The sequence below is a fragment of the Anas acuta genome, chromosome 1 (genome assembly GCF_963932015.1).
Source record: "Anas acuta chromosome 1, bAnaAcu1.1, whole genome shotgun sequence".
NCBI lineage: Eukaryota > Metazoa > Chordata > Aves > Anseriformes > Anatidae > Anas > Anas acuta.
Genome location: NC_088979.1, coordinates 167,737,933 through 167,759,772, shown reverse-complemented (window position 1 = coordinate 167,759,772; position 21,840 = coordinate 167,737,933). Strand labels below are relative to the sequence as shown.

Here is a 21,840-nt window from a genome sequence, read left to right as displayed (position 1 = left end):
TAAGTTTGAAATGTCATCATGAGCAAAGAATAAACCTGAGAATTAGAAAAGGGAGTCAGGCTGAAAACTAACCATTTTATAGTTGAAGTGTAGCAACGAATGAGTACCTGTCAAAATAACATTCTCCTAACTACCCTATATTTAGCAGAAATTTGAAATTACAGAGTTGGGAGATGACAAGAATATAGTTCACATTGCCCATTTCTCTTTGGATGTAAAGCTTTTTGCCGCTTTCCTAAATATCGGTGAAAACAACAACAAAAGGCACACATGAGCACTGCAAATTGAACTGGTATCCAAAGGTGTCAGCCTATTAGCCAGGTGAGCAACACTTGATGTTTTTGCCACTGAATTTATGTGGTCTGTAAGGAAGTTTCCACCTTTATTAAGCTGGAGAGAAGTTGACATAACGAGGCCTTTTCTCATACGCACATGCTGCAGCTGGGTTTACAAAAGCACAAGGTTAAATGAGAGGTCTCAAGGCTGTTTATACCAAAACAAAACAAGGCAAAATGTGATGCTTCAGAACTGGTGGGCACCGCAGAGCTGCTGGTGGTATCTGAGGTGAGGCTGGCGAGTATAACCAACACCTGCCTGCAACTTTTCGCGATTTTTAGTGGAGGTGAGGCTCTGCGGGGGAAATTGAGACTCTTTGGGGCTTGCTACTAGCGACCAGCTCCGTCTCCTGGGTGCTTCAGTGCCACAACACGCTTTGTTTACCGCAACCCCACGGCTTCAGGGAGCGGCCGTCACCCTGACCACTGTCGCGAGGGGTTACGAGGGAGGACAAAAAAAAGACCCGGGCTCTCTGCCTCTTTTTTCGCCTCAGCCGCCGGAGCCGCAGGCGTCCCCCGCGGGCTCCTGATGCGGCGCGGCCGTTGCCCCGCGGCCATTAGAGGGCGCTGGGAGAGGCGGGCAGGGCAGGGCGGCCAAAATGGCGGCGCGGGGCAGCGGGCGCGGCCGGGTCCCGTAGCGCCGCCGGTTCCCCGCCCGCCGCGGGCCGTGAGCGGAGCGGGCGCGGCTGGCGGTGCGTGGGGGGAGCCGGGGCGGCGGCTGGGGGGAGGCTGCGGGGCCGCTCGGGGCTCGGAAAAAAAAAAAGAAAAGAAGGGGAGGGGGTGAGGAGAGCTCCACGGGGAAGAGGGGGGGGAGGAGGGCGGCGGGGATGGCGGCGAGGAGGGCGCGGAGCCGCCGCCGCGTCCCGGGGCCGCCTCCCGCCCGCCGTGAGTCAGCGGCGCCCGCCCCCCGCCGTGCCTCGGTCATGCTCAGGCATGTCGGGCGGCGGCAGGCGGCGGAGCTAAGCCCCGGCTTGCCTGCGCTCGGCGGCGCTATTTAAAGCCCGGCCCGGCTCGGCTCGGAACCGCACGGCTCGGCCCGCTTCGGCTGAGCCAAGGGCGGTGAGGTGAGAGGGGGAGCGGAGCGGAGCGCGCAGCCCGGCCGCCATTTGGTGGCGGTGTGGTGGTGGTGGGGGGGCTGTGAGGGGGAGCGGGGCTGCAGCGCCGCGTTACACGTGTCGGGGCTGTGCCTCCCCTCGCTGCAGGCAGATGTGCAACACCAAGATGTCCGCCCTCACGGATGGCGCCGCTGTCACCGCCTCGGAGCAGGAGGCCCTGGTCAGTACTCGGGGGGGGCTGGGGCTTTCTGTCAGGAAACGCGGTGGAGGTGGGCGCCCCTCCGCCTCAGAGCCGGGAAAGCAGAGCTGGAGGTGGTGCCTCAGGTCTAGGCGCTGTTCCCTGCACACCCGTGGCGTTCAGGCTGCTCGCTTTTACGCCTCGCATTGCCCGCTTTGGTCTCCATAAGGATTCCGTGGTGAGACGGTGCCTAAGCTGTGGAAGGCGATCCGCTGTGCAGGACGTGCAGTGTGAGGGCAGTGCTCTCGGTACAGTTGTTGGTTGTTTTCTTTTGAATTGGGCATTTTCGCTTTCTGTTGTACCGGACTTCATCAGGAAGCTTTAGCAGGAGCCTTAGTTTGTGTTCGTGGCTTTGCATATTCGGGCGTTGTCACAGCACGGTGACAGGCAGCCCTGGCTGTGTGCTTGTGCGAGGGTGCAAGCAGCACACGGGTTTGTTACACATCGCTGTCTGGGTGGTGACAGCCTAACTCGCTTCATTTTTGTAGAAGGTTAAAGCCTAAAAGCATACACTGATAGCAGAACTTAAAAAAACATCCAAATAACAAAACCACAGGGTGTTCACAGGGGTTTTTGTTTATCTGTGTATGTGTTTTGTTTTTTTATTTTTTCATCTTTTTTTAAAGTCACAGTAGGATGCTACCCAGTGTGCTGTCAGACCTGCACAGGAGCACAGCCCTGCAGGTGCTGGGGAGGGAGGGAGGGCTTTGCTAACGTCATCTCAGCTCGCAGATCAGTTGTGGATTCAGGGGACTGAAACTGCCCTGCATTCCTATCCTGGGCTGTATTTCCTAGTCTGATAAGTTAGTGTTTGCTTCCTTTATGAAACATGCCTTTATTTACATGCTGTAAATGGCTGTAGCATTTAGGAAGGGAGTGAATAGCAATGAAATGTTGCCTATATTTGTTTTTAAGTATGATTCTTGCAACTTATCTCTTACTAATGCACTTAAACGTACTGCTAGCTGAAACGCGTATTTGAAATGGAGTATAGGAAAGTTTCCCCTACTTCCTTAAGCATTTGTCCCTTGCCTTGTATCTTACTCCATGTTTTCCTGTAAGAAAGAAATTATAAAAACATCTTATTATAGCTAAGTATTAGTCAGTTCTTAGAATGGTTGTGCTATTGTTCTAGGGGTGGAAGTAATACTGTGCCCACAACCATCAGACAGTGGTTACACAAGCATTTTGTTTGCAGTTGTGACATCCCCTGCAGCTTGTTCTCATCTCCTGCATTGTACTGGCACAGCTGTTCGTGGAACAATGCAAAAAAAAGGCAGAGGAGGGATAGGAACATTTCCTCCCTCTGCCTCAGACCGCTGGCTGTTCATAGACTGGCTGCAGAAATAGCTGCTGGCACAGCATGTGGGCGGGAGGGCAGAGGGCAGTGTAGAAGTAGGATCGATTGAAATACAATGGGAAGGACAGGGTCTGTTTGTCCCAACTAAGAAACTACTAAAGGGTAGAGCCAGCTGGCCAGTGTGAAGCCATAGATAGCCCCATAAACTGTCACAGGAGCCAGAGTTCTGTTTTGTCTCTTGCACTCTGGACCTGACAGTGATAAAGGTCTTAAGTTTAACTTTGCAAAGCCAAAAAGTTGGGAGTGGATAGATTATCACTTAGTTGTGTCTTTTCTTACATGAGGTTAACATGGACAGAGGAAGCTAATCTGTATAAATAATGCTTTGTTTGGTGAACAGTTGCTGCAAACTGTTTTTCTTTCTTCATCTCCACATAGGTGAAACCAAAGCCACTGTTGTTGAAGCTATTGAAGCTAGCTGGTGCGGAAAAAGACACTTTTACTATGAAGGAGGTGAGAACTTTTTATTCAGTGAAGGTAGATGACACTAAACACAGGGAGATTCTTCTGTTGTGGGTAAATGGGAAGCAGTGAGGTTCACAAAAGGTGATGAGACAGGATATTTTTTGCAAGTTTCTTACTAAACAAAGGCTTTTGTCTGCCCTTAGAATAACATAGTACTGGGGGAATAATAATAAAAAAAAAAACTCAAAGGGAGTTTTAATCAATTAGTGTGAGAGGAATAAATCTCAGTTAATTTAATGTTTCCTCATGTATTTGAACTTGAAACAGCAAAACCTGTGTGTGCGCGCTAATGTCTGTGTATGTGATTTCTTTTGCAGGTAATATTCTATCTTGGACAATATATTATGTCTAAACAATTATATGATGAAAAAGAGCAACACATTGTGCACTGTGCAAATGATCTCCTTGGGGATTTATTTGGAGTAACAAGCTTTTCAGTAAAAGAACACAGGTAAAATTGAATTCTTTTCTGAGGGTCTGATTGTGAAATAAATAACGGAGAACATAATTCATGTGGCCTTTTATTATTTCTTTATATCTTGAAAGATGGTAAGCTCTTTCTTATGATTACTTCTCACCTGATCTGGTCTTTTTCTGTGAACTAATGTCTGTGTCTATAACCAAGAAATCTCAAAAAGTTCCACAAACTTGAAGGGGTTACAGTAGCCTCAAACCATCCCAAGGTGAAACGGGAAAATTCTCAGCTGTTAAGTAACAGCTACAAAGGGATTGCAGTAACAGTTGAGACGAGACTTTTGACTTGCAGGCAATGCAGGTATACAAGTTAAGAGTGGAAAACTGTAGTATGTAGTCACAATATGTTCTTCTATTCAGAAATCATACCTTACTTCCGCACAAAGCTTTGGTATTTTAACATTTCTTTTGAATCAATTGTTGTGCTGCAGGGTCTGTATGTAGAGTTCTCTGAATCCTAACATAATGACAGTTATACTGTAAGTTTGGTTGCTTTGCAAGACAAATTGTCAGAAGTTCCAGAAAGAGTAATTTTGAATCATTGTTAGAGGTAGAAATAGATGCTGATTTGTTAAGAGCTTGTTGTGAAAAGGATTATGACTCTTCCCCCAGAATTTTCTGACTCTGAATGAATTGAAAAAAATAATACTCTTTCAGCTCTTGAGACAGATAAAATCTCTTCCCTTTCTTCAGAAAGGAAGTAGGGATCTGCTTGCTTTGAGGAGCAAAACAACAATGCTGAAAAAAACTTCAAGTTAGAATAACTGTTTTCCACATTTGTCATAGAAACTGGCTCGCTTTTGTGGGCAGTCTCCAGTTACCACACTAAAAGTTAATGCTAGCACCACCAGCTCTCCAGCTAAACGTGCAACATACGTATGAATTCTGCAACCTAACTTGCAACATCTCTTTTCTTTATCCCCATCGAAGGAGGGTATACTCGATGATTTGCAGAAACCTGGTAGCAATCAATCAACAAGGTAAGCCAATTTGGGAAATAGGAGTGGGGAAAATACAACTGATGTTAATGCATCTTGCATGTAGCGACCAGAACACATCTGTCTCTCAATAATTAGCTGTTTGACTTCACACGTTAGTGTCTGGAGTGATTGCAAATAGTGGTGAATTAAAGCACAATGCTGTGTTTCTTCTGGGAACAAAACTGATTCTGAACAGCATTTGGGTAATTTTGTGGGACTTGTACGGAACAAACATAATCAAAACTTGAACATAAGCAATTTTTCAATTGAGTCTTGTTTATGTTTCTTACAGATAAAGCTTCTTACGTTGTTGAAGGCTTTAATACCAAAAATGAGCTGCTTGAACTTGTGCCAACAAGGAAATAAGTTCAAATGCTTTCTCTTTCTGTTTGTTTTTTGAAAAACTGAATCTGACATGTTTAAAACTGGTCACACTCAGATACACTGGCAACGCTGAGTCCTCTTTAAGAGGTTTACAAACTTTTAAAGAAATGATAACTCTGCTCTAGTATAAAATGCTCAATATAGCTGTAATTTTTGACCGATGTAAGGAGTAAACCAGAAGTTAAATAATGGTTGCTGTTTTGTAAGTTAGTTTCTGAATCCATACTGAGATACCCTTTGGTCTTGATTCTTTCTGAAGGTACGTGTCTTTTGGAGGGCTGTCTTCATTACCCCTTATTGTTATGCTAGCAATCTTAAACTTACCTGTTTTTTTTTTTTTTTTTTTTTTTCTTGGAAGATAATTGATAAATTCAGCATCCATCTGGTTGTCAGGAGATATAATTAACAATACTCAATTTTGCTTCTATGGAATGTCTCTTGAATTTAATGTTCCCATGAGATGATAATTAGTAAAATATACTCTATAGAAGTATAAAAATATTTCTATGTATATTATTTCATATCTGCACAATCACAGCTAATGCACAACTTTCATTTGGAGGCATTTATAATAGAATTCAGACATACTTGGCTATTGAGATTCCTTCCTTCTCCCTGTTTTCCCACTTTCATAATATTACAGCGGCACTGCTGCTCAAGCTTGGAGCAAGGGAGCAGTGTTGCGTTTTCAGTTGTCAAAGAACGTCTGGTTTGTAAGTTCTGTTTAGAACTTTGTAAATGCTGTGTGCAGTTGACTTCTGTTACTTTTGCTGTAATATTTTTGAGCTTGAAGTTGACTTTTCCCATTGTTCTAAAGTGTGGTTTTGTTTTGTTTTCAGACTGCACGCTTGCTGACACACCTGAGGTTGACGCCAGATTTCAGCTTGAGAAGGAAAATGTTTTGAAGGTAATCTTTCAATTTTTTACGTTCTGAGATGTAAATTCAGTTTCATTTCCATAGTGTCCATGGCTTGGATGCAGTTAGAGTAATTTTAACCTTGTACCAAATTCATATTTGGGCTTTTTCATTACTTCTGTTAATCAGGAATCCATGCAAGAGTTAGAAGAGAAGCAGACTTCATCAAACGTGACTCCCCGACCAACATCATCATCTAGGAGGAGAACTCACAGTGAATCCGGTATGTGCAGATCTACGATGCGGAGCTTTCCATGTCACGGACACTTAGGAAAAAATACTTTCTGTTACCTCACTGACTTGGAAAGATGCTAACAAACACTATCTATGTTCCTCTGCATATCTAAAACAAAATGTTCAATCTGGAAGAAGTACGGGATTGCTTGCACTGCTCCAGTGTCGTTTTATGGTTCGGATTTCTAGAACTGTTAGCAAGATGATAGAACAATTTGTTCCAGGGATCTGTTCAACATGTTCACATTAGCAGGACATAATCCGTTGTGCTGTCTTCATGATGAGAACTTTTTGTACTGATGTAGTCAAAGGCATTTCCAGTCCCTCTGTAGATAGCCACAACATTTTACATTTTGTTTGCACTCTGAAAGCAGTTTTCACTGGATTTCAGTTGGTGATACAGATGTGAAAGGTCCAACACTAACGATGGATGATTTTGGATGTTTTTCAAGCACTTTGTAAAAAAAAAAAAAAAAAAAAAAAAGTCTGGCCACTTAAGCATTTTGTTTGTCCCCAGTTCCTCCTTATTGTGGTTATTAAGAAATCACTGGCAAATACGTTTTCAAGGTATGGACTGTTTCTTCTGAGAATTGGCAAATAAGTTGGTCAGCATAAACCTGTGTAACATTCAGTTGCTCAATGGATGCGTTCTCTGTGCAGTTCAACTTTAACACTATCTCAGATTCCTTATGGTAGTTTGTTTCTTTGCTCACTTTTATTACCTCATGACTTGACACCTGTACTTACCTGGGCAGTGATAAACTTCTGTCATTGCATAGATACTTTTTTTTTTCTTTATTTTTTTCAGTTCCTTGGGAACATTTTAAAGTTCCTCAGCATTTATGTAGTTTTTTTTTTTTTTCTATGTTCATCATAGGCCACTGTTTTTATTAGCCAGTCAGAAAACTGTGCTGTTTTGCTGAGCAGTTTGCACTAAATTAAAAGAACATTTAATGTTGTAACAAAAACTGGTGAAGGGATGAAAAGCTGCAGTTAAGCATCATAACCTGTAATATTTAGGCATGACCCAGAGCACGTAAGGTCCTGTGTTGTGCTTACTTATTGTAGGTTTGATTATTAACTCGTGTCTTTGCATCCATTTATTAGTCTGTTACAACCTTAAAAGTTCTTTTAATATAGTGTTTTTATATACACTTTTTTTCTAATTTATAGGAAATCTTCCTTTTAAGCCACTATTCTTGATAAATTATGATGGTAGCGGCTCCTATTGGAGCCGCTTATATAGTGTATAGAAACCTTGTGGTGGTACAGTATCAGTACAGCATGGAGCCATGGCAACTAAATGAGGACAACGATGGACAGGAGCAACCCTTGGGCCTTGGGGGCACCAAATGTGGTGGGGCTCTCAGGGCGGAAAAAGAAAAGAGAGGGGCTGAGCCAAGAAGCACCAAGGGAAAGTAAGAGAAGTCTCAAAGTATGTACAAGTGTTTTGTTCTCTTTTCTTTTACGATGAAAAAGATGTCAAGGCTTGGAGACTGGTGGATTTTCCGTGTGTTTTGCAAGGCCAGGGCAAAGCTGGGCAATGAAGGGTGTACGCAGAGGGCGCCTGTAGGGGGCAGCAGGCCCTTACTGAGGTCTGTTGAACCACGTTGTCAGTCCTCCTGGGGAACTTTCACTCCACTGCACATACATACCGACTTTGCAATGCCTTTTAAAGAAAATTGTTTGATATCAAACACACCAAAAGGCAGTGGAGGTGAATTTTGACTTACCTACCCCTAAAATGCTGTCCCCCTACTGCTTATGCTGCCCTAGATTGTTGTATCAAAGCATGATACATTTAAAAAGCATTGCTTTTTGGCCTTCAAACTAGGCATACATAACAAGCACAGCTTAAAGCAATGTTTTCATGGTTCAATTTTTACACTATGTGTTAGCCTTGAAGATTTTTTTGCTCATGTGTTGTCAAAATCGTTCACATAATGTTGAAATTTTTGAAACAAAACGAGTAAATACAATCACATATAGTACAGCTGTTAATTGATGGATTTGCTGGGATATCTGAAACTTGAACCTGAACGTGCCTTGCCTAGCTCGAGGTCCTTCTTACACATTTGACCTGGGATCTCTGTCCAAATTCTGGGATGGGCTAGCAAGCCCCCTGAAAGTGTTTTTCTGTCATACGACTGTAGGGGGAGCTCCTACAATTAAAATCTGAACTGTTCCTCAAAGTTAGGAGGGATTAATGTGTGTCATGTGTGAATTGGGGTAAAAATTCTTCAAAATTTGCAATTACTTTATTTCCTGCATGCGGAGACTGCCAGTTACAAGCTGTACAGGTGGGAGAAGTGGGGAAAGGCAGTCTCTGAATTGTTGTTTTCAGGAATGTTTCTCAGTGTGACTGTCTTTTTCTTTCATTTGTTTTTGGTGCCTTTTTCTATAAAATAATACTGGATAGCTTTATTCTTCTTCAATTGCTACATGAATATATTGTACTTTAAGCTGCTGTTAAGAACATTCAAAACTGCAGATTGTATAGATATTTTTGGAGTAATAAAAATTCTTGAATGTGCCCAGAAGAAAATCCTTCAGATGATCTGCATGCTGACAGAAGAAAACGACACAAGTCAGACAGCATTTCGTTGACATTTGATGAAAGTCTCTCATGGTGTGTAGTCAGTGGGCTGTGCCGTGAAAGAAGCAATAGCAGTGATTCAACAGATTCTCTTTCCATTCCTGTAAGTCAAAACATTTTTTTTTTTTTTTGCATTTACCAATTTTTTAAGATTTAAGATTAAGTTTACCAAGCTGTAATCAGTTTGTCTTATAAGTGCTGTTCCATCTAACAGTGGCTATTCTTATTTCTACCATAGCTAATTAAACTGGATAGTTGTTTTTTGTTTTTTTTTATAATTCAAGGAGATACCTGTCTCTTTAACGCTATCTTAAGGAGATACTTTTTTTTAAGGAGATGCTGTCTTAACAGTAATGGTTATGAACTAGCAAGGTTGACCCTCTGTTTCCTTTCTTTTTCAGGATCTCGATGCCAGTTCAGTAAGTGAAAACTCCGATTGGTTTGACCATAGTTCTGTTTCAGACCAGTTCAGTGTAGAGTTTGAAGTTGAATCTATTTATTCAGAAGACTATAGCCATAATGAAGAAGGACAGGAGCTCACAGATGAAGATGATGAGGTACTTTTTCTTTGACCAGGGGGTGACAGGGCTAAGGAAAATTGAAGAAAATTATGTTACTACATAATTTTAATATTTAAATATATAAATATATATATATATAAATATTTAAATTTTAATAATTTAATAATACAAATAACTATGTTAAGTTATTAAACAAGAAGCAGCTGTAATTCTTCAGGAGTGCTCCATAACAAATTGCATTCAGTCATTGATTAAAACAAGTTACGTTCTTTGCAGTTGGGTCATCACTATATACCCATCAGTCCAGACAGCAGAACAGTGCCAATGCATTCCACAGGCTCTCACACAGGCTGGTGGTAAAAGTCTGTCTGGTAAACTTTGCTCACGAGCTATTGATGGCATTCTGTGTACCTGGGTCTGTTCTTATGTAATTACAGAAGTGTTACTTGGACATGTGTTGAGCTTTTGACAACAGTTTTCATTGATAATGAAACTTTCCTAGTAAATCTTTGCAAAGTGATATTTCTAAGTCATTTGCTTCCATTAATACAGATGTTTCGTAGAAATACGCTGAAATATAATCTTAGAAATTTTCATAGGAGGCAAAAAGACAGTTTTAAGATTGAGCCATGTGGAATGTCATGAGGGAAGCAGATTTTTGTTTCTGTTAGTTTTCTGATACTTAAGAGCTAAATTAGCTCCTGAAAAGATCAGGTAAGTACCAAAGGTAGAATCAGACAGGGATATACATGATTGTAATTCATGACAGGGGAGGAGTGGGACTGTCTGCACTGATTTACAGTGGGTTGGAGTGCTGCAGAAGTAAGATAGTGGTTGGAGGAAGAAAGGATTGAGGGTGTGTCTCTGCCCCCAGCAGCAGAGGAGCCCAGAACCGGACACAGTATTCAGGTGTGGCCCCACCCCTGTTGAGCAGAAGGGAAGGAACCCCTCTACTCTGGAAGGCGGTTCCTTCTATCTGTAGAGTCTTTTTGTCAAACCACACGTTCCAAGTGTGAACACATTCCCCACGCCACCCCCTATCAGCTAACCATCAGATTTTGTGGAGTTGCTTGCTAGCTTCTAGCTTTTTAATGTAAACAGAGCAGTACTTTTAATTTAATTTAATTAAAAATAATCTATCAGAAAAAATATAATATAAATATAAAATATAATATAAATATAAAATAAAATAATTGAATTCAAAACCAGTTATATCAATACTTTTTCTTTTTCAATTTAAATTAGGTTTATCAGCTGACCATTTATCAGGATGAAGATAGTGATGCTGATTCATTCAATGAAGATCCAGAGATTTCTCTAGCCGTGAGTAAAGCCTTGACTGGCAAAACATCATAAGTTGGGCGAACTGACAGTATGCCAAGGAATATAGAAGAATTCAATCGTTACCTGTGACTTTTAAAAAATACAGTTGCCTTTTATTTCTCACATGCATGAGGATTCCAAGCCAGTAGCTTAATTACTGAATGTGTGACCACTAATGAACATGGGTATTTTAAAAAATGTTTTTAGTGAGTTTCCTGAGCCATTAAAAATGATACTAATTTACAGTTTCACTGACTTAGTGGGAGGAAGCTATTTGAAGCTTAAATCAAATTTTAAAGACTTAAAAAAGCCTTAAGAAAGGCTTTGCCTTTTTACACAAAATGGGGGAAAAAAAAACCAACAAACAAAACGAGAGAACAAAAAGAAAACCTAGTAAGTTCACATATATTTAAAAAAAAAAAAAGTCTATTTTCTTCTTATATAGACTTCTCATAGTTCATAATATCTGGTTTTACTGTCCAGTCTGAATAAACAAGTCTGTAGCATAGAGAAGAAATTCAGGGTATTGGAGCAATAGATAAAGACATGGAAAAAAAAAAAAAGACATGCTAAAAAAATGCTAAAAGCTGGTGGTTTTAATAAAAGATTCATAGTTTAAAATCTTTTAATTAAAGACTTACACATTTTTTTAGCTTATTTTTTTTTAATGAAATATTTATAGTTGCTTTTCATTGTAGAAGCTTGAATACAGCTGTTTTACAAAGCCACCTGAAATGTTTGTCCCTTGGTGGTCTGTAGTACTTGAGGGACTTGACTCTAGGTGTGAAAGACGGGGCTAGCCGTACATACATAGTGCTGCTTATGGATGGAAAAATATGGAAAAAAAAAAATACGTTTAGGAATTAAAGTTAGTCTCAAACTTCTGATGTCTCTGATGCTATTTGGAACTTGAACCAAAAAGCGTTTCAGGCATTCTAAATACATAGTGTTTGGGTTTGTTCTGCCACCCCACCCCTGCCACATACGTTATTTCTAAGGAGGGTACTTCTCCTTCAAAATGAAGTGTGTTTTTAATGAGATCGTGTCTGTTTCTAGTATAGTGTACGAAGTAAGCTCTGACACAGTGATGCAACTCTTCCTAAATGGCTGGTTGCTTTCTGTGCTGTGTAATTCCCATTCTGCTGTGTCGGAGTGCCCTCACCCGGCCGTTTTGCAGACCAGCAGTTCGGCTTTCCCCAGGTTGAAGTCTTGACTAGTTTCTAGTTCAGAAGTTTGTCATTGAAACTGACGGGAACAGTGTCCATTTTATCAGAAGGAAGTTCTCTGTGAAGACTTTATAGTCTAGTTTATTCAGTTTTGTCTAAAACTAATAAACCGTTATTATTCCACTTCTATTTTCTTTTTACAAATCTACTGCAAGAAGGAATAAAATCAGAGAGTCTTAACAAAAATGAGGCTATTTTAATCCAGGACAGTAAAATGGTCAGACACCCAGTGGAAGTTTTAAATGATAAACAGGTTGATAGTTCAAGATCACTGGTATTTTGGCAGTAATAAATTCTTTATAATCTCTGTGTACTTCAGTTGTAAGCATTCCAAGTAGCTTAAGCTGTTTCAACCTTTAATTTACTCAAGGATTATTGGAAGTGTCCTGAATGCAGCGAAATGAATCCTCCGCTTCCGCGACATTGCCACAGATGCTGGGCCCTTCGAGAGGACTGGCTTCCTGATGAAAAGAATGAGAAATTGGCAACGAGCAAATTAGAAAGTTCTTTCCACCTAGAATCTGAAGAAGGTTTTGATGTACCTGACTGTAAGAAAGTAAAAATGACTGAAGACAAAGAACCACCCGTGGAGGAGAATGAAGAGAAAGCAGCACAAATATCCGAGTCCCAGGAAAGTGAAGATTATTCTCAGCCGTCTACATCTAGCAGCATGTTTTGCAGCAGTCAGGAGGACTACAAGGAGCCCGAGAAGAGAGAAATGCCGGGCAAAGAGGAAGGCGTGGAGTCCAGTCTGCCTGTTAGCAGCATAGAGCCCTGCGTCATATGCCAGAGTAGACCGAAAAATGGGTGCATAGTACATGGCAAAACGGGACACCTCATGTCGTGCTTCACGTGCGCAAGGAAGCTGAAGAAGAGGAACAAACCGTGCCCGGTGTGCAGACAGCCTATCCAGATGATCGTACTGACTTACTTTGGTTAAACCGTGTTGAGTGAAAAGCGGCAGAAGGAACATTATAAACTGGTACCATAATTAAGAGAGTAAGAAACTATTTTTATATACTTATTGGCAGATTGATATTTTGGGTGTCTTTGCCTTTGGTAAGAAAAATCGTTATTGAAATAAATGCACTGGAATTGTTAAGTTTAGCCTAATGCTCGTTAGTCCACTTGGATATTGTAAGCCCCTCTCAATAGAAGTAACCAATTCCTGCCAGGTACTGTTTGCCTTCCCAAGTGTTTTACCGCACACAGAAGTTAGCCAGATTTGTATTACTGGATTGATCACACATTAAAAATCCAAGCTCAGTAATTAACAGAGGAAAGACATTTTGAAGAATGCATTTCAAGTCGGTTCCTCCTGTTACAAAGAAAGGGGATTCTCTACATTCCACTACCTGTTGCCTGGTGAAGACACCAGGCAGAATAAGAACCCTCAGAATAAGTCAATAAAATAACAAGATAGAGCCTTGTCTCCTATGTTGCCAAAAATTGAGGTTCTCCAAAAGGGAGATTTTTTTGTATACATATCGGGAAATAGGGGCAGTTGTGGTAGAAAATAACACCTACAAATTTGCGAACAGAAAAGGGTACTGTGCCTTTTGTTTAGGATATGTCCTGAGAAGAAGTCATTGTCCAGTTAGGCTTACAATTACCTCTTAAATATTCTGAGAAACAGACCTCTAAAATGTTGTGTGGTTTGGCGGTCTGTACTATCCTGGTTTCTTTAGCAGAGCGTGAGAGGTGCGAACAGGCAAGGTAAATGAAGGAGAACTTACATTAAAAGGCCGGCAAATAGGTGATATTGGGCAATGTTTAAATTTTCTCTGCACTTGTTTTTGACTTCAGTAGCGTGGCACACAGCTTAATCGCTCTGTTCGCTTGAATAAAAATAGTGGGGAAAAAAAATATAAAAAATCCACCTCCATCTGCAGAAACAAATGAGCTGTGTAGTTCTGTTTCACACTGTTTGGGTTTGTTTGTTTGTTTTTAAGTTGAAGCAGTCTTTCTGACTTGGGCTGTTTTTATCTGTACCATAAGCATTTTGGAAATCTCTTGCAAGGTGTTTGGTTGAATCAATGTTTGTCTGAGTTGGATCTGTTCTTACTGCTTTTAGCTTGTCTCCTCCCTGTACTTTGCCAAAACCTGTGTGAAATTTACCAGTTCCTTATTAAGAAGTCCAGTAACATAGCTCTGTGGTGCATTCAGAGGGGGTAATGTGCATATTTTTGTATGGTCAGATTCTAAAGATGTAGCTAGCTTACTCATCTGAGCTGATCTTCAGATGGAGACTTTCTGTAGCAGCGGGTTGTATTTATTTCTTCCGAGAGCTACATTACCAGAGAGCTTGTGTGTTCTCAGCAGCTTGTCGTTAGCTCACCTAGTTGAGCTAATATTTGAAAGCTGCTACTAAAAGATACTGATATCTCTGAAGCATTTTTTTTTTTTTGTAGTTCATTGTAACTAAACAAACCCCCTAAGACATCCTGTGTTTCTTCAAAGGAAGAGTTGTCCACACGCAGGTGTCTTGTTCTTGCAAGTTGTGAAGTGGCAGCTGCTGGTTGGAAGCTGCTGAAGCTGTTACAGGCTTCGGTCAGCAGGAGCCTTTCAGCTGGGTTTAGGCAGTCTTTGAGCCTGAGGTGGAAGAGTTGTTTCAGCAGATAGTGAACATTTTCGGGTAGCAGTGCTCTTAATACATAATTACCTGCCTTAGTTGGCATTGCTTTCTATTTATTTTCTGTATTTTTATTTGATAAACTGAAGTGCAGTACTGCTTGCAGAGGCTGTGCTGTTGCACCTGCAGATCAGAACTGAGCGGTGGTCAGATGGGTCCGGAGTGTGCAGTTAACAGAGTTAGAAACCTGTACATTCAGGGGGAGCACGGATAAACTGGGCAGTGTGCTTAAAATCTTCCTCCCTTCCATTGTCTGGTATGTCTGAGGCTTTGTTTGTTTGATCCTTCCCTGCAGTCACTGTAAGGGCTGTGTCACTGCAGTTGTGGGGAGCGCCCAGTTCCTGCTGGGACCAATGGTGCCGTCCTGGTCTTCCCACCCCTCCATATGTTTAAAAAAATAAATGAGATGCTTCAGCTCTCAAAGATGCTTGTATGGTCCCAGAAGCGATCTTGCTGTTTGCAAGCGCTCAGCTGTGGAATTTGCCTTCAGAACCAATCCCACTGAAGCTTTCTGCTTTGGCATAAAGTAAAATGAAAGCATTCAACACAACAATTTTCTCCTTGTATGCTAAAAAATTTTACATCCTCAGCGTGTCTTCTGTAGGGCAGGGTAGCCCTGGAAATGGCCTCTACTCCATGCAATGCCAAGGAAACAGGTGTGTTTGGTGCCTGCTTCCTTGGCCAATCTACTGTGTCAGAGCGATGTGTTTTAAAATTATATTTTCTGGCCTAATATTATTTTTAACACCCAGTTTGTTTGTTCTTGAGCTTTGTTTTTTGTGTACAAGAAATTTGCGCCTTTGCCTTGTGCTGCGGACCAAGACATGGGCTAAGAACAGGGGTTTTATCCAAAATGCTCAAATCCTGGGGCTCGTCTCTGTGCAGCTGCCCTGAATGCGGGCTGTGACACCAAGAAGGGGATAATGGTGAGCAGCCTTTGCTTGCTGCCCTGTTCTTTTTGGCCCGTCCTTGGGTAGCAGTACAAAGGTTGACCTTTATTCTTACGTGGTGAGGTGTATTTAATATTGTATGCGTTTTAATTTATTGCAGTTTGTAAATATTCTTGTGCTTGTAGTTAGTGTTTTGAGCTTTAATTTATTGAATTAGCCTTTTGGTACACGTGCAGATAAACCAATATGCGTGCTGAGCGAAGCGCAGTTCCGAGGAGCCAGTTCAAGCAATGGTAGCATTAAAAACAAAGGTCGGCCAAGCTGTATTCAGGCTAAGAGCAACACAGGAAGACTTACGTCGTCGTCTTTTCTCCTTCCCTTAATACAACTCGTGTGTTGAAACTGTACGGCAGGTATTAGAGGTGGAAGCTGATGCTGCAGTAGCACGGTGGAAATCCATTGGTGGTGCTTTCTGTTGGAATGCTTTGCCCTCCCCAAACACTGCTCCCGCGTGGTGTCACCGTATGGACAATGCGACACGACGAGAGGCTTCCCAGTCAACATCTACACCGAATGGAAACTTCTCTCTCCTTTGGTCAGGAGGCTGAAGGAAAGGCCGGATGCTTGGAAAATTTGGAAGTATACAATGTCAGTCATTGTCACAGTCTATTTCTTTGCGCACTTCAGGTCGACGGTGTTTAGGTGCAAATACTGCAAGGACTCGCATTTGTACAAGAAAATCACTTTTGGCTAAAATACAGCCTTATCACTTCACCCAAGAAGGCCAAGTGCAAAGTGGAGATCCCACAAGAGGTGCCACAACCACTTTGTTTCAGCATCTGACACTTCCCCAAAATGCTAGGACTGTTGAGTGTTAAAACAATTGAGAAAGTTCATGTAAAATTAATTACATTACAAGCCTGTTGCCTTCATCTTTTAAAAAAGCCTTGTCGGGGTGAAGCCGGTCGTGGGGCTGCTGCTTGTGCTGCATACCCACTCTGCAAGGACTGTCGGTGGAGCGCACCCACCCTGCGTTGTGTCTGGAGGACGTCCGCGCCGTGCTGCATTGCACAAGAAGTGCCCCTTCAGCGAGGCATCTGATTCAGGAACGGGTAAACACACTACAGAACTGAATTGAGGGGGTGTTCTATTTATTTCTAGCAGTCTAGTTCAGTCATATCACAGTGTTCCATTTTCTGTTATTTTGTTTAAATGTCATTGTGTGAAATTTCTGTATGGGTATGAAAAAACAGGGAAGGCTTTGGGCACATTTTTTTCCAGTGAAACAAGGGGAAAAAAACAGTTCCTCATTGCAGAAAGCATCAGCAAGAATAATTTTCAGAAAACCATGCTCTTACAGGAGAGAGAGTGGTGTATCTTTATTTTTTGGGTTACTTAGTTTAAAGTTTGAGCAAGCAAAAGATTAAAAAAAAAATTCAACCAACCCCCAAGTGTGGGCTTAAGGTATTTTTTTATTTTTTTTTTTAACAATAGACTGAACTTGCTGAAAAGGAAAAATTGTTGCTTTCAACTAATGTGTACGTGCTTGTATTTACCACAGCCACACTCAACATTTGAATGCATCGCTGTCAGACCCTATTGTATGTGTAGAAGTTGTGGGTTACATTCAGGCGTTCTCTCCCCTTTTAGTAGATGTTGCTTTAAGTTAACAGCCTGACTTTCAAGGGGCAGGTTTTCCTTTTTTTTTTTTTTCTTTTGTGTTAAATTGAGGCAGTCAGTGTGAAGATTACGTAACACCTAAAGTGTTAATGTAAAGCAGAGTCTTACTTTGTTGTCTGACTGTGTGGAGTTGGAATTGCTCTTCAATAGAGAGTTTAATAGTGAAGTTCATTAACTATGCAATTTTGCCACCATGAGTAGGTTGCTGAACACACTTCTGGCGACTTGTGTGTCCCTTGTGGCTAACCAGGGCACGTCCTGCTGCGTCCAGTAACCATTCACGTGCAGCTGCCCACTCACACTGCACAGTGCTGTTACCTTTATGAGAAGAACTTTCATGTGTACTGCATTTGTGTTTTGATTTTCAGTTTTTCTGAGAAAATTAACTATGATGTCTAAGAGCTTTAAATAAAGATGTGTTTATATGCTCCTTAGTGTTGTTTTTTTTTTTCTTGTTGATTTTTTTAAGTTCTCCTACTTGATTTCCAGACAGCCTCTTAATTCTGTGAAACAACACTGCAGCTTCTTTCTCCCCTGCCTGGTAGCATGGAGTCACCTCTCACGTTCCTGCTTTTAGAATATTTTGAACTTCAGGGCTCTCTGTCTCTTTCTGCTATATGTGATGGTATCGGAACCAAGCCTCCCTGGAGGGAGTGGTGGATAATTGGTTACTGCTCTGACTGGTAAACACTCCACAGCATTTAAAAGGAGGGAAAAAAGGTAGATAATTGAAATGGATGAGATCTAACAAACAAAGACAATGACAAAATGCTATCTTACGTGCATTCTGTATGTAATGAGATGCTATTCTGCAGCTGCACTGGTGTTTCAGTACTAGAAGTGTATTCACACTTAGTCTGAGCCCAATGGCCAAGCTGGTGTGTCTTGATGTGAAACACAGGAGCACCTCTGCAGTACCAGTGGTACATTTCAAAAAACTGTACTTGTGTCAAACATTAATTCTGTTCCTGCATTCTTGCTTTATGGTGTGCAGGAAAAGGTAGATGTTTCCAAAGACCATCTCCTCTGGCTGCTTATAAAACTGCTTAAGAAAACTAGTAGCAGCTGAAGTTTCAAAATAAACACAGTAGGTGGTACTGACTTCCCTTGGTAAAGTCTGGTTTGCTGGACAGCCTCAAGGTGCCTTGAAAATGGTTTGCAACTGACCAGGTAAAAGGAATCAGCTAAAGCTGCACCTGATAGAGTACTGTTAGCGAGGTTTGCTCCTGCTTCCAGCTTCTGCTGAATGCAGGCCAGGCACAAGCCAAAGAGGGAGGTAAGAGAGCTGTGAAACATGCTTAAAAAACAACAAATAGCTGAAGTTATTTAGATTGAAAAATTGTGAATTACGGTTCTGCTCTGTAACAAATCCAGTTTAAAAAAAAAAAAAAAGGCAATTGTATAAAGCTGTAGGGGGCTGTCTCTGCATTGCTTTCAGTAGTTCTATTTTGAACAGTTACTCAGAGACCTGTGTTACTGCCTTTTGCCTGATGGCACAGGCTATCATCGAGCTCCAGCAGCACGGCCCTTGGGCACTTACATACGGTTAATTTATTTCCAGCTTCTTCTCTTCCCCCATGTGTTACCAATCTTATTTCAGCCTCAGTCGGTCTCATTTGTCAGGACAAGAAAGAGCACACTTTAAAATGTCATTCTTCATTTACAGCAGTGGCTTTATTACAAGAAATTAGGATTGAGCTACTTGCTTACAGTTGTGTGGGCACATGAACTGTTCAACACTGAAACAGTTTGAAACAGTGGCAAAACAAGCCAAGACTTTTTTTTTGAACTCTGGCAAGTTCTTCAAAAGATGTGTAACCACCTGCATCAGAATTCTACAATTACCTCCATAGACTGTACAGTATTTCTTTAGAGTAAAATATTTACTCCAAGTATGTAGAAAAATAGGGTAGGCTATTACAAGTCAAGTAAAACATCTGATTGTCAAGCCAGTAATTTACAAAATACAATAAATGATTATAAATCTGAGAATTAGGTTCATAAAAACATACATTCTTTTACATACACAATTTCTTGTTTCAAAAGCCACCTTTGTGCAGGAAGACTTTGCCCTGTCACATCATCCCTGACTTTATCTGAACAGCAGAATCACGGCGGCCATTAAAACCAAGAGATGTAGAGTTGGTTTTACTGCTGCTGAAGAACGTTCAAGCCCTTGGTACAAGGGCACTTTAGGACACGAAGCAGGTCTTGTCCTGATAGAGGCTTCTGAGAAAGAGAAGTCTTGCTTCAAAGCATTGAAGTTAGCAGTGTTATCAGGTATTTCCACTGTCTTCAGCATCGACTTAAATCCAGGTACAGTAGCCTAGGAACAAGCATGAAACATTTCTTGAAGCACCGAGTTCGGCTGTGAAACAATCTTTGTCTAGGTACTTTATTTATACTTTGAATGTGTAGGAAAAACATTCTAAATATAAATTGAACTACAGCAAGATAAAAGTTTTTCACATTACAGCAATGTCTAAACAAAGCTGAGATGGAAACGGTAACAGAACATATGCTCCCCCTTCCCCCAGTTCACAAGGCCCTTAGCTCATTTTGCTCTATTTGGGTCATTACCTTGCAGTGGCTGAACTGAGTAAATTGCTTAGCACCAAGAGCCACGCAGCCCGGAGGATGCGACCTGGTGGGTAGCTAACCGTGTCGGGCAGCAGCACAGCCCTGCGTGAGGTCTGCTTGGTGTGAACAGGACCAAGGAACTACGGGTTGAACAAGCCCAAGGCTAGCAGCAGAATTAAGTGCTAGGTGTCACGGGGCATTCTCTGCCACAGTAAGGGAATTTCTCTCAGGCGTGGTTTCTCCTTGCCTCTTGTAAGGTGCTGCCACGGATCGAGGTTGCTCGCCTCTAGGGACCAAACCTCAGCCTGCTGCCTTACTCCCTTAGCCCGCTGCAGCAGGAGGGTGGCGGGGACAGGGGGCTGAGCACCAGCAGGAGGCCCTCACTGGCTGCTCGTGTCTGAAGAGGTATTACAATTAATAAATTTATTTGTTAATCTGCTCATGAGTCTTTACAGTTCCTGTATTTGACTAAAGCAGATCCACCTTACTCGGCTATAAGGATTCGGTCTCACTGTGCTCAAGAACTCGATGTAATCAGAAATGATAATTGAGTAAGGCAGCACACTTACATTGATCACATACTTCCCAGGCAGAAGGAGAAGGAAGTACTCTCCGTGTGCGTTTGTCCTGTATGGGCAGACGTGAGACCTCCCTTGGGCTTCCACGATCGCATTGGGAATAGGATTTCCATTCCTATCAGTAACCTGGCCTTTGACTCCTGTGAAAAAGGGAGAGGAGAGAAAGATCACAGTGCGTGCTTGTGATGAGCCTCCTCAACTGGCTGAGTTGGACTATTCGTTTCTGAAATTCAACAGCTATTTCAATGATTTCAAGTACATTTAATAATATCACTAGTACTTACAGCTAACCGAAGAGAAGCAAAATAGAAAATCCCTTCTGTTAGCAGCTTCCCCTCACGTTAGTTTAGAAAGCACCATTCTAATCTCTGCTTCTGAGCTGCACTTGCTGAAAGCATCATACCTACTTACTGTACGTGTCTTGCTGAAGGGCTCACATTTTCAGTAGCGTGTGTGTTCTTTGTGTGTGTTTGTTTGTTAAATAGCCCAGCCTCTTATCTAGCACTTCCAAATGGCAGAATAACAGTGTCTGCTTCTGGAGCAGTTCCCCTTAATTCTCACAAACCACCTTAAAGGCAGTGCTGTCATTAAGCAAAACAGCCATCAGACATTCAAGGCAATGAAATGCAAGATAAGCAACAGATCCCTGCGAACCCTTGAACCCTCTGCAGAACACCACTGATTCACTAAGCACTTCTCTCTTCCAGCTGTGAAGTCCAGACTATGCTTAGGTCTTAAAAATACAAAATCCAAGCAGCAAAGAGCCAGGCACCGTGCCCACATACACACGCGTTTAGAGACCTTGGAGATAAGTGATTGCCCCAGGGCTGCTCAGCAGAGCAGGCTCCCTGGAGGCCAGGGAAGGTGAGATGCCCCAGGGCCTGTTCCTTGCTCCTGCCCCACACCTGACAATCCCACTTCTAAGTTCTTCTCTCACCCATCCCTAGCCTTGTAGCACTTGCCTTTGAAGTCATTCCTGGAGCACGTCAGCTCCCAAATTCATGCCGTAGCTCCCCACACAGACCCAGGCTGCTGCAGCCTGCCCACTTTGCCCACTGTCCCTGTCTCAGCTTTAGCTCCCTTCCCCGGCTGCACACCCACCTAGGTGTACTTGTTTTATGTATTCAACCAGAGCAGCTTTGTTGTCTGTCCAGAATTTCTCCAACTGGTCTGCCGGAGGATATTTACAGCACGACAGCTCCAATGTGATTTCAAAACATTGTCCCCAGACGTAGTTGTAATCTTGCATTCCACCTTAAAAGTAAAATAAAACAAGCCAGTGTTCAGCTGCAAAGAAGCACCAAGCTCAAGCTGTAAGAAAAATGGAAGTTAAAAATGTTGGCACCTGTAAGAAAAGTAAATTAGACAAACTA

The 21,840-nt window shown here is 42.0% G+C and overlaps 2 protein-coding genes across 10 annotated transcripts in view; one reads left to right on the top strand and one right to left on the bottom strand.

The window, feature by feature from the left end:
* The first annotated feature begins 597 nt into the window (after positions 1-597).
* Positions 598-17,743, top strand: MDM2 (MDM2 proto-oncogene). 7 transcript variants are annotated; one of them, XR_011091930.1, is made up of 12 exons: positions 871-1,027; positions 1,538-1,610; positions 3,367-3,441; positions 3,771-3,904; positions 4,858-4,907; positions 6,131-6,198; positions 6,337-6,430; positions 8,980-9,140; positions 9,439-9,594; positions 10,804-10,881; positions 12,478-13,106; positions 15,866-17,743. XR_011091930.1 is itself a non-coding variant. In XM_068669243.1 (11 exons), exons 2-11 carry the CDS (start codon positions 1,542-1,544, stop codon positions 13,045-13,047), a joined length of 1,455 nt encoding a protein of 484 aa, XP_068525344.1. In that variant the 5' UTR covers positions 598-622; positions 1,538-1,541; the 3' UTR covers positions 13,048-17,743. The 7 variants fall into 7 exon arrangements, 6 of the variants coding, with proteins under 6 accessions (XP_068525344.1, XP_068525348.1, XP_068525342.1 ...); XM_068669243.1 differs by lacking the exon at positions 871-1,027 and adding an exon at positions 598-622 and having other exon boundaries at positions 12,478-17,743; XM_068669247.1 differs by having other exon boundaries at positions 8,983-9,140; positions 12,478-17,743.
* Positions 17,323-21,840, bottom strand: part of CPM (carboxypeptidase M) — a 32,075-nt gene continuing 27,557 nt past the window's right edge. For all 3 annotated transcript variants that reach the window (XM_068669249.1, XM_068669248.1, XM_068669250.1), the window contains 3 exons: positions 21,569-21,721; positions 20,459-20,607; positions 17,323-19,635 (listed from right to left, as the gene is read on the bottom strand). In XM_068669249.1, the coding sequence (XP_068525350.1) occupies positions 19,402-19,635; positions 20,459-20,607; positions 21,569-21,721 (536 nt within the window). In that variant the 3' untranslated portion in view covers positions 17,323-19,401. The remainder of the gene's footprint in view (positions 19,636-20,458; positions 20,608-21,568; positions 21,722-21,840) is intronic.